Here is a 12102-nt window from a genome sequence, read left to right as displayed (position 1 = left end):
TCAAAACAACAACAACAGCAACAACAACAACAATCATAGAGTGACCCCTAGAGCACTGTAGTACAGCCTCTCCTCTTCCAGTGTCCTTTATTTGAATTCCTTGGGAATGTGTCCTTGGGCAAATGCAGAAAATATTTTACTGTTAAGCCAGTTCTTGGGTTCTGTTGTCCCACCAAGATGGGGATACTGGGGAGAAAAGGGGGGAAATAAAATGACTGGGAAATGGTTCTGTTGTAGAAAGGCAAGATCAGAGCAAATTTCTTTGGCTAAATAGTCTAAAATTTAGTTTCTTATATTTGGAAAATAATCTTATTAGCTTAATTTTACCAATGAATTCTTCCATTTCCTTGAAATGTGTGGTTTGTGGTTTTCTTGTGTGTGTGTGTGCCTCTGTGTGTGTGCATGTGTGCATGTTTTAAAATTCTGCAAATATAGAACAGATGAAGTCTTCATTCCTAGAAAAACACTTTTTCAATTCTGTGCCAGCTAAGAGGAGGCTGATGGCCTTCTCTTCTCCATGTGGGCACCCGTGGGGCTTGCTGGCCTCATCCTTTGAGGGTAGATCTGTATTGTCAAGAACTCAGGAGAAGGCTGGTGGAGTTGCCAGTAGCTTGGCTTCCATAATGCCATTTGGCTTTGCTTTAGGGGAAAATACAAAATTAAAATAATGCTGCTTTTATTCCTAAAACATACCTTATTACTTGCTTTGCTTTCAGTGGTACTGGGGAATTTATAAAACCATTAGGATTCAATCAGTTGAGACTGAAAATAGTTCCCCATTGCAATAAGCCATGTTTACCTGCCATCCCTCTCTTTGTCCACATGCCAACACTTGCCCTCTGAAACTGATGAGCCCGGGGAGAATCCACATAGTGAGTCATGCCTATAATCACCATCTATGCTTCAATAAAGTCAAAATCTCAAATTGCTTCAACAACAGTGAGTCTTATGACAATCTTGTAAGGGGTTATTACTATTATTATGTTGCTCATTTAGTCAAAGCACTCAGAGACGAAGGGACTGTTCTCAGGTCAAATGGTGTAATATCAATTAATATAAACTGGGCCTTCTGCTTTAACCCCGTTCACAAATGATTAGACTTGCTATCTAGACAGTCAAGAAGCCTTCTGGAACCCCTACTCAGAACTAAGAGTGTTGATATACCTTGGGGATTTTTTTACATTCTCTATCAATTTCAACCTTATTGTACTGATATGAATTTTTTTAATGCTGTGAAGAAAAGACTGTTTAACAGAGACTGTCACTGTAGCAGGTGAGCATTAGTACAATGGGCTCTTCTCTAACTTTCCCACACATCAGTGTGCATACTCGGCCCAGGTTGAGATGAGTTTTATAAAGACAGATTGCAACCATGCAATTTTCCAGGTTGGTGGAGCCCAAGTCAGCTGCGAATAATGAAGGGAGAAAAGTTTGGAAAAAAACCTGTTTCAACTTTTCCCTCCCTTTTGTAACACTCATCACCCTTGAAGAGAATTGCTTTTTTCCCATCTCTCTTTCCCATAGGGCCATAACCAAATCTGCTTGTTCATCATCGTATCCCCAGCACCTCTCATTTGTTGCGTGGAAGAATCCATTTCTGTATGGGAGGGTACTTGTGCAACCTGATGTTAATTAAAATGTGCACATCTTTTTACAAAATGACACAAAAGTCAATTGTTTTCTTTATGATGAAATAAGCCAACATAGGTAAAACGCTTAGAAGAAGAGTGCCTGTAAGCTATAAAGGTGTATGCTATTATTATTGGCAGTATATGTTATTTGAATTTAAAGACTGTAAGAGAATAATGAACCACTTCAGTACTGAAACGACGTAGATTCAACTGTAAGTCCTCTGGTGATTTGTGCCACACCAGGCAAGTTGCTTATTGCCAGTGGCATTTCTTTTTTGATGTGAAATCAGAAGGGTGGTTCCTTTCTTTCTGCCTCTTACCTAAGAGCACAGATAATTTGGGATGTGAACAGGTGCTTTGAAATCGCTAGATGGAAAGATCAAACGTGCTTTTCCTTGAACAGGCTTGAAATACAATTAAATTATTTGGCATAAGAGGGGTAAATGGTAGAAAGACATAATGAAATTATAATTACTACCATCAGGCTACTCACCTCTTGAATTCTTGGTGACATATCAGATAATATTCCTCCCCAAGATCTCAGATTGATACCTTGAGAACGGCTGTCTAGGAGTGTGGGAAGCTGTAATTGACAGTAAAACAATTTTTAAAATATATATATGTTTGTAGGTATATACACACATAAGCACTATCTGATCTCCTATATGCTTGAAAACTCCCCTTCTCCTTCTTTCTGATCTCAGGACCTTTTCTGCAAGATTACTTTTAGAAACAAAACTCTTCTACTTAATTGACAAATTAAAGGCTCTCATGCCAAGTCTCCCTGCTGTGCTTGTCAATCACAGATAGTTTCATAGTTATATTAAATACTATCACTATTTCAAAGTGATCTTGATTGCTGTTTTAGCGACACCAAACAAGATTCCTAGAGGAAGGAAAACAGAGAGCAGCTGACAGAGTGTGAAGGAAGTGCTGAGGGCCTGGGGTGCCCATCTGTTCACCTCGGAGCTTTGTAGACACTGCAGTCTTCTCGTCACTGTTTTCATCTGTCTTCCTTTGTGCCATTTTCAGACAGGTTGTGTGTCTTCCTTCATTCAACACTGCTCTCTCATGGAGGATTTGACCAGCTACATCACCTTTATTTTAAAGCAGCTGCTGGCAGGCGTCAGAGAAGTTCCCTTGCAGATTCTCCAACTGCCAGCAGTGTTCAGGAAACCCCAGCCCATGCGAACTCAGCACTGCTCCTGCATTTGCCACCTCGGCAGGGGATATGGAAACCCCCAAGTGTGCTACCTCCAAGCCCCAGAGCCTGATGTGAACATCTGGTTTTCTGGAAACCAAGATCATGTCCTGTTTGACTTCATTCTTCATGTTTCAAAACTGATGGAATCACTGATCCTAGAGGAGTCATGCAGGACTGAGTTCGAAGTGTAAAGTCAGTGGTTTTCAAACTCAACCGTGCTTCCTGAGTAGGCGTGAAGTGAGCACTGGGCATGCGCCTTTTAACGAGCTGGACTTGTAATTCTCCTCCAAGTTTCTGGGGACCAAAAGCCTCAGCTTTTTATTTGCCAGCATGGTTCTCCTAAATGATCACTGGGCTGACCTAACTTGCAGCAAAGCTGACAAACAGGTGGAGTTAGGCTTTGACCAGCCAGGTTCTCATATCTAGCTGTGTGTCTTTGCCCCTCTCCTCTCTGCCGTAGATGCAGAAGTCCTTGTATTCTTTTTGACCTTGAAACTCTAGAATAAATGTAGGTACACTCAGGAAGCATTCATATTTCAGGCTTATTTTCTAATTGTGAAATGAAAGGCTTTGTTAGGTATGGGAGCTGCAAAGTAGATGGGTAGAATTTTCCAGAGGAAAGAACAGCTAAGCTGCTATTGACACTACACCACTGAGAAGCGTCTCCCTTCCTTGACCGGAGCACTGGACCGAGGCATTGGTCTTGCCGGGAGTACTCTTCAAACTCCTTGGAAATAGCTTCAGTGGGTGCTGGGCAAAGCACTTTAATTTCTGTTTTTTCCATACAAGGGTGGGGCTGAGAAGAGTGGGTGGGAAGGGAGGAAGCAAGCCGGCAAAACTGTGTGTCAATAAGCAAGTTATCACTAAGTCCTGCCCATCCTCCCTCCTGTCTCCCCTGAGGTTATTAGAGATGAAAAGAGATCTGAGAGACATATCAGTAAAATGGCCACATGTGGATTTTGATTCCAATCTGAGCAAACCAGCTGTAACAATTGAGGGAAAGTGGACATGGACTGGGTATTAGGAATTATTAAGACATTATGGTAAATTTTGTTGGGTATGATCATAGCATTGTGATTTTATTAAAACAAATAAGTTCTTATGTGTTAGAGATACATAGGGAAGTATACATGGTGAATTGATATATTGTCTGTGATTTGCTTCAAAAAAACTTTAGGAAAAAAAAGTGGAGAACAGTTAAAACAAGAACACCCAAATATTGATAATAGTTGAAGCTGGGTGATAGGTCCATGGGAGCTCATTATATTATTCACTCTACTTTGATACTTTTTTCCTATAATACAAAGTTTTAATAATAAAAAAAGATTTTAGTGTGTATGCAAAAATAAATTGTTGAATGAGCAAATACTAAGGAAGTATCCTATCTTTTTTGTTCTTCCCCTCTAGGACTGCCTTTGTTCACTTCCCTTCTAGAATATTTCATCAAAATAGGCATAGAAAAAGGACTGGCCTTCTTGCCAGTCCCCTTGCCTCTAGTCCCTCTGTGTCTTCGTATGGTGGAAGAAGCAAGCTGGCTTTCTGGGGTTTTACAAGGGCACCAATACCAGTCATGACCTAATCACCTCCCAAAGGCCCCACCTCATAATGCCATCATCTTGGGGATGAGGATTTCAACATATGAATTTTGGGGAGGATGTAAACATTCAGATCATAGCATGCATCTCCTCTGCATTTTTAACACCCTGTTGCCTAAGAGTCCTAATAAATGAATAACATGAAGCATAAGAAAGACCACAAGAATAACGCACACACGAACCCATTCCATTAACCTTGCCTGGCACTGAGTGACTAGGCTGTGTCACAGTGACAAAGATTGATGCTTATCTATGCAATTTTGCTAAAAGTGATCATGCCTGGCCCAGTCTCCCATGTATACAGGGTGAGTCTATGGCACAATGGTAACCAAAAAGACACCAGGAGAAGTCACCGGCTGGGGTTTCTGGAGACGGTCTTTTGAAGTAGGCCCCTCTGCCCTTTGCCTGGCCCCTGCCTGCAACATGGATGGACTGGAGGAGGCAGCTCGGGTGTTTTGAGGTCACCAGATGACGAGCATATGCTGGGGATGAAGGAGGGAAACACAGAGCAGCCTGGGGTCTTGAGGAAACCTGTGGTGTTCCGAACCTCTCTTGGAGGACCCAGCACCAGACTGTGCATGGGGAGAAAAATGAAAGCCATTGCTTCTCTGACTTTTGTTACTCACAGCCAGGTGCAGTTTCTGAATGATAAAATCCCACATTTGACAAATACGTATTGAGTGTCTACTATTGTGCCAGGTGCTGGGGGCACGGCAATGAATGAAACAAAGTTCTCCCTTCATGCGGTTTACCTTCAAGAGTCTCCCTGAGGCTTCACCAGCCCTCCCATCACTGTTGTCATGCTGTGTATATGCCCAAGATTCTCCCACAGGAGAGAAAGAATCTACCTCTGACCCCTTATGTCTCCCTAACTACAGTCTATCTTCTCTCCTCTACCCTTCATTCCCGCATTCTTTTAAGCATAGTCCACATTCAGTGACTTCACTTCCTCACCAACACTTCCCTGGCTTCTACCCTCACCATCCTACTAAGATGCTACTAAGAACCCCCCAGTTTTCTCCTGGTTTTTAAGTCTAATGGACATTTTTGGTTCTTGTCTTTTCAGACCTCTCTGCTTTTCTCAACATTTCTGATCCTGTCCTTTTCCTCCCTGGTTGTCTGTGACACTGCTTTTGCCTGGTTTGCTTTGTTACTTCTCTGCCTTTCCCACCAGCAACTGTGCCTCTACCTTCCCCTAAAGTGCTGAGGTTCCCAAGGGCCTCCCTTCCTCCTCTCACTCTGCACACTCTCCGGATAGTCTCATTTCCTTTATCATCTAATCTCCTTCCTTTTTGTTGATGACTTCTAATCTGTACCTCCAACCCAGACCTCTCCCAAGAGCTTCAGACTTACATATCCAACTGTCTGCTGGGCATCTACCTAGATCCAACATGTCCTGAACTGACCATATCGTCTTCCCCCAAACCAACTTCTGCACCTGTGTGCCCTTTCTGTTGCTGGCACCACTTTCTGTCTGGGAGTCATCATTGGTTCTTCCCATCTCATTGTCTAAACCTCCAGCCTGGAAATCCAGAAATTGCTGCTGGGAATGAATGTGGGGTAGGATGAGCCCTTAGATTGCAGAGGGTAACCAAGGGACATCTGAAAGGCTACTTTAGGAGGAAGCTGGTATCAAAGACTGGAATCCAAAGAGGTTGTGCAGAGAAAAAGCAACCAGGTCCTAGATAATAGGAAGGCATCTAAGAGGGGCTAGGAGCCCAGAGGCACAAACTAAGGAACAGCCACATTCATGTTTCCAGGGAGGCTGGGCATAAGTAATCAGTCACAAGCACCCATCAGTTTTGATTATTTCCTCTTCTTTCTGAATTTGTTGTCTGTCTTTCTCACTTGAGTGTGGGCAGGAGATTGCCCATGGCCATGTGGACAATCTTCTCTCCATCCCCTCTCCTTTACTTCCGCAAGCCCCAGGCACACTGTGATCTTGAAACTCCACCCCATATCACATGAACACTTTGGAAAGCATCTGTGTCCATAGCTACTCATATCTCTCTCTTTCTATAGGTCTATGTCTATGTAGGTGTATTTTTCTAAAAGCTCTTAATTTTTACTTTTGAAATTATTTGACTTTGAATAACTTACTTAATGATTTATCTGGTATAAGTTTTAAGCAATCATTGTGAATACTTAAAAATGTTTGTAAAGTGAGTTTTAATACTTAAAAATACTTTAAAATGTTTGCAAACCGTAAACTGGCTTTGAAATTTAACATTTTGTGAACATAGTAAATCCTCACTTAATTCATCCATAGATTATTGGAAACTGCAACTAAGTGAAATGGCTATAATGAAACCAATTTTACCACAGGTTAATCGATATAAACCAGAATTAAGTTTCTTTCTTTTCTTCCTTTCCTTTTTTTTTTTTTGAGATGGAGTCTCACTCTGTTGCCTAGGCTGGAGTGCAGTGGCGCGATCTCTGCTCACCGCTCTGCCTCCCGGGTTCAAATGATTCTCCTGCTTCAGCCACCCAAGTAGCTAGGACTACAGGTGCCCACCACACCTGGCTAATTTTTGTATTTTTTAGTACAGACAGGGTTTTACCACGTTGGCCAGGCTGATCTTGAACTCCTGACCTCAAGTGATGCGCCTGCCTCGGCCTCCCAAAATGCTGGGATTACAGCCGTGAGCCACTGCACTTGGCCCAAAATTAAGTTTCTATAGCTTGTTTCTGGTTACAATAAATCACCAAACTTCAAAATAAAGACTAAAATACTTCTAATATTAAATATTTAAATAAATGTGAACTATACATACATTTTTAAAGATTAATTAAAAAGTAAGATCATTATTTACCCAGTTATTTCAGTTCAGAGTCATGGGTGGCTGGATTCCATCCCAGCAGCTCAGGGCACAAGCTAGGAATCTAACCTGGACAGGATGCCCTCCCATGGCAGGGGCACTCACTCCCACACCCACACTCACTCACGTTGAGATCATGCAGAAACACCATTGCCGCTAATGGGCACATCTTGGGGATGTGGGGGGAACAGGAGTACCTGGAGCTAACCCAAGCAGACAGGGGAAAGATATGCAAATCGCACGCTGACAGTGGTCCCGGCCAGGAATCAGTTTTGTTTTCTCTCATGAATGGTATAATAAAACTGTACTGAATGAAACTCAAGGGCCTTTTATCACTGAATTTAACAATGAAGTTGAATAACATTACCTTCCTTAAACATTCACTTAATATTCATTCATTATAATTCTAAAGTGCCTTCATTTTCTTTTGGAGCCAATTAAAAAAAAAAAAAAAAACTTCAAATCTCAAATAGTTTTGTAGGCTTCTGTAAAGCCTGCGGTCCTTAGCCACTAGTCCTATCACTCTGGGGACTAATGGATCAAAATGACCAGCCCACCCCATCTCACCCCATTCTCACTCTACCCTTACTGGCCAGAGTCAACTCATTTCAAACTACCTCACCTTCTCCAGAAAGCCTTCTTCCCCCATCACCATGCTCTTCCAGCTTTCCTTCCCCATGGGTTAGGTGCCCCTCCTAGCTATTCCTGTCTTTCTCAGTGCATTTATTTATCACTTTTATTTTGATTTGCTGTTATTTTTTAATGTATCTGTCTCTCCACTAGACTATCAAGCATAGGAATAGGTTTTATTTTGTGTGTCTTTTATCTTCAGGCATGGTACACAGTAGGTGCTCAATAATATGTGTTGTGGTAATTAATGAGTAAATAAACTATAACAGAGTAGGAAAGAGACCGTGTCTATTGAGGTTTCAGGTTCCATGAGGGATGTATCTAGCAGGCATCATGGTGACTTACAGGGAGGGAGCAGTCCGTTTCACCTGGGGATGGGAAAGTGACACTTGAGTTGAGGTTTGTAAAGAGACAAACTGATGGCTGTGAGAGTGAAGACAGTGTCTGTGAGTAAAAGGGGAGGGCCCAGGAATTCCAGGTGGAGAAAGGAATGCGAGGAGAGTCAGCAAGAGAGTGCTTAGAGAGACAGCCAGATAAGAGCAAGACCAGGAATTTGGGGGAAAGGGAACAGAGAAACAATAGCTTGAGTGCATTTTTGTGTGGCTAATACTTTTTTTTCCATCTTGTTAATAATTTAATAACATTCATTCACCGAATAGTTACTAAGCTCCAGCTATGTGCCTAGTGCTACAGCTACAATTTCCTTCCCAGCTCTTTTGAGTGGGAATGGTAAATGATGAGGGTCCAGTCCTCACACCTTACATCTCTGAATATTGCCTGGTCCCGAGGGAGCCCTCCATATGTACCTGTTCACAGTTACCTGACTGAGGTTGCCATAAATCATAAAATAACTTTCCCAGGGCTCTCCTCTTCTTTGGGTTCCCCCTCCCCGATTATCTATTCAAATTCACATGAATTGTTTCTGTCAAAGAACAGGAAGAGACTGTAAGTTTAGTTGGAATGGAACTGTGAAACTATTTCTGGAAAAAAAGGTCACAGATCAAAATGACAAACATCACACACACACACACACACACACACACACACACACACACTTCCTATGCCAAACAAGTTCTCTTAATTTTCCAAGTAAAAAATAACTCTTCCATGTCACACATCACAACTGACCAAGCACTGCCAACCCAAGTTCAAGGTCAGACTAGACCTCTTAAGGAAGATAAGGCTGTGAAGGGATCTGCCTCTATTAACTGAGGTCAGTCTAAGGGGCCCTTAGGCCTTGATCCTGTGCTTAAGAAATTGATACAAGGTCCTAGGCAGCAGCCAAGAAGATTCTGGCCCTAAGAGGCCTCTGCTTGGGTTGTCTGGGATCAAAACCATGTCTCTCCTTTGGGACTGTGTAATATTTTTTCTTAAGGTAGAACAGACACGTTTATCATCTCCCAAAAAGTCTTGTTTGCATAGTATTTCTGATGCTTTGGATCAAATGTGTTCATCAAACAGACGTCACTCTACCAGCATATGAAAAGACTTAGGCATTGAATGTTTTGTTGTTTTACTTTCTGTGATTCAAAGAAGACAATCTGGAAACAGTATTAATTTCTAAGTTGAGGATATACCTAACACAAGGGTAAATAAGTAGCCTCAGGTGAAACGTGTCTTTCTGGGGCAGACATGGCCTCTGGGGGCCATGGAAGGTTCTGAAGGGAGGGATGAGCTGCAGTCTTGAAGGCATGCAGACCAGAGGTGAAAAGCAGTTGAAGCAGTGGACAGAAGTGTGTGCTGCCGTGTTCAGTCCTGGGCTGAGCTACAGGAAACCCACATTTATCCGGGAGGGAAGTTGTTGCTAGGCAACTGGGAGAATGTGGATTTGAAGCATGTTTCTTGCAACCTGACAGTTGTTAAGCATCAAATGAAAAGGGAGGAAGCCGGCTTCAGTGGAGAGGGGGCAACCAGGAGGGGACACCCCGAGCACTAGGAAATGCGTCATCAGTGGAGAATTCAGACTCAATCACTAGGGGGTTGGGGGACATGCCAAACTGTCTCTACCAGGAGGTCACAGAGACACACAGTCTCCCAGAATGAGAAGGAACTGAGAATTTCAACTAGAGGGTGGGCTCTCGGGTATGTGAACAGACAAGTTATGGGACTCTCTGTGGCTCAACAGAAACTAGGTCTTTTTCTGTCCGTCCCAGTATCTGTGGTTAATGAAAGCAAAACTGAGCTTGGAATCTAGGGGCAGCCAAAAGGTCACTCCATGAGACAGACCTTCTCCTGGTCTGGGGGGATCTGAAGAAGGAGAAATGGGGAACAAAGGGCCTCTCAAAAGAGGCTGTGTTCTTGCTTTCATAAGAGCAAAATGCTTTTTGTTCAAAGTGTTTTTCCATCTCTTCTCTAATGTGAATTTCATTATTATTCCATGAGCTATGTAGGACAAGTCTTATTTTCTCGATTTTACACATGTGAGGCTAAGATTTCTTTTAAATGGCAGCAAGTTAGGAGCCAACATAGAGCCAGGGCCCAGTCTCTCAGACACTAAGAGATGCCTGTATGCCCCAGCAGCTGCCCAGGCCTGTGGTCCTCACACCATTGGATCCTGTGCTCAGGGGCAGGGAGGATGCTGAAGGGGGCAGGGAGGATGCTGATTACTTCATAAACAAAGTTAAGGAAAAATCTGTGTATACTGAGACCTCTTCGTAAAGGATGCATATTAGAGGTAGGTAGAAAAACATTTTATGTAAAGGCTATTAACCTGGGGTCTGGCTTCAGCTGCTCCATGAGCCCCATCCTGTGTGTCCACGTGAACTGGGGTTTCTTTAGGGAACAGGTCTAGAGCTGTAGTCAGATTCTCAAAGGTAATCCTAATCCATAAGAAAGGTTAAGAGCTACTGTTCTGTAGAGATAAAACATATCAGAAGCCAAAACCCTTCTTAAAACCAACTGACCCTGGAGAGAACCTGACGCCTCACACATTGGGGCACACATTGGAGGCGCCCAGTGCGTATTTACTGAACAAAGGCCAGGACCCCAGGACTCATTATCCTCAATGGCAGCCTTCCCAGGGGCCTGCTGTTGTCTTAAGTGACTTCAGTTTTGACCTCTCAGTATTTCTTTCTTTGTAAATCCATAAAAGCAACATCTGATCTGTCATGAAAATAAGCCCTGGCCTACTGCCTGCCTAGAGCTGAAAAGACATCAAGGCAAGCAAGTGACAATCGAGCCAATAGGTTCAATGTGCACGAAGGGGCCTCTCTTTTATTTCATTTTTATTTCTTCTTTGTTGAAATCCGTTCACCCAGAGGATATTTTGATTGTAATAGGTACAGATTTTTGTAGATGCAGGCAGAAAAAATACTAATGCTATGAATCAAATATACTTCCTGTGACTTGAATATTTTCATAAAACCCCAAAAAAACAACAACAACAACAAAAACCTTCCTGACTTAGTTTTGTTTCCTCCCAACAGCCCTGCTGTTCCCCAGTACTGGCACTCGGGCATCACTCCTTTCTCTTCTCCCCTCCCAAAACCCTCACGGAGAAGTGGGAAAAATTGGAAAGAAAGAGGAAGTCATGAAGTCACATCATTAGTGGGACCTCACTGTGAAATCCTGTAGATGTGGGGGTTTCCCAGATACTTGACGCAGCAATATCCATCCGAAAATTGAAATGCATAGTTGAAAATTTAACAAACTGCAACGAATGACCCAGGAGAGCAGCAACTGGCAGCTCTCACTGGGCAGGGGGCGGTCCACCCATGCCTCTCCCCAGTGACTCAGGAATTCAGGGAGCAGAGCCGAGAATTAAACAGGACATTGATAGGCGCATGTAGTCGGAACCCCAAGATTGGGCCCTTTTCTTCCTGGAACTCAATGTCCAGCCACTCCGTAGTCAAAAAGACATGGATAAAATGCAATCAGATAGTAAAAATGGCAACAGAGCAGTGCTTGGGGGACAGAAAAGAAAGCTGAATCATGCCACACTGGAAGCATTTTCAAAGGAAAACCGTGAACCCAAATGCCGAGGAGGCTGACTTTTCTCTATCAACAGGCATTTAGGAGGGGGAAGGGAGGGAGACTCAGACTTCCCAGCAGCGTGGCAGGTCTTGGCACCCGCCTCGGTTCCCCTGCCGAACTTCCACAAATAAACATTCAAAGCAGAAGGGACAGATTTGCTTCTCAGCAAGATTTCAAAGCTGTGCACCAGAGTTGGAGAGAAAACAGGAAGGATGGTAGGGGGAAGAGGGGGAGGAGGAGGGGGTGAGGAG

At 43.1% G+C, this 12102-nt stretch overlaps 1 protein-coding gene across 1 annotated transcript in view; it reads right to left on the bottom strand.

The window, feature by feature from the left end:
• The window catches only part of ABCA4 (ATP-binding cassette, sub-family A (ABC1), member 4), a 128540-nt gene that overhangs the window by 90146 nt on the left and 26292 nt on the right, over window positions 1–12102 (bottom strand). Inside the window, exon 7 of the mRNA XM_011991509.1 lies at window positions 2125–2214. Coding sequence (XP_011846899.1) covers window positions 2125–2214 — 90 coding nt within the window. The remainder of the gene's footprint in view (window positions 1–2124; window positions 2215–12102) is intronic.

This window comes from Mandrillus leucophaeus, unplaced genomic scaffold (assembly GCF_000951045.1).
Source record: "Mandrillus leucophaeus isolate KB7577 unplaced genomic scaffold, Mleu.le_1.0 Scaffold397, whole genome shotgun sequence".
NCBI classification, from domain to species: domain Eukaryota; kingdom Metazoa; phylum Chordata; class Mammalia; order Primates; family Cercopithecidae; genus Mandrillus; species Mandrillus leucophaeus.
The sequence above is the reverse complement of the archived record's forward strand: the minus strand, read 5'-3'. Positions and strand labels throughout refer to the sequence as shown.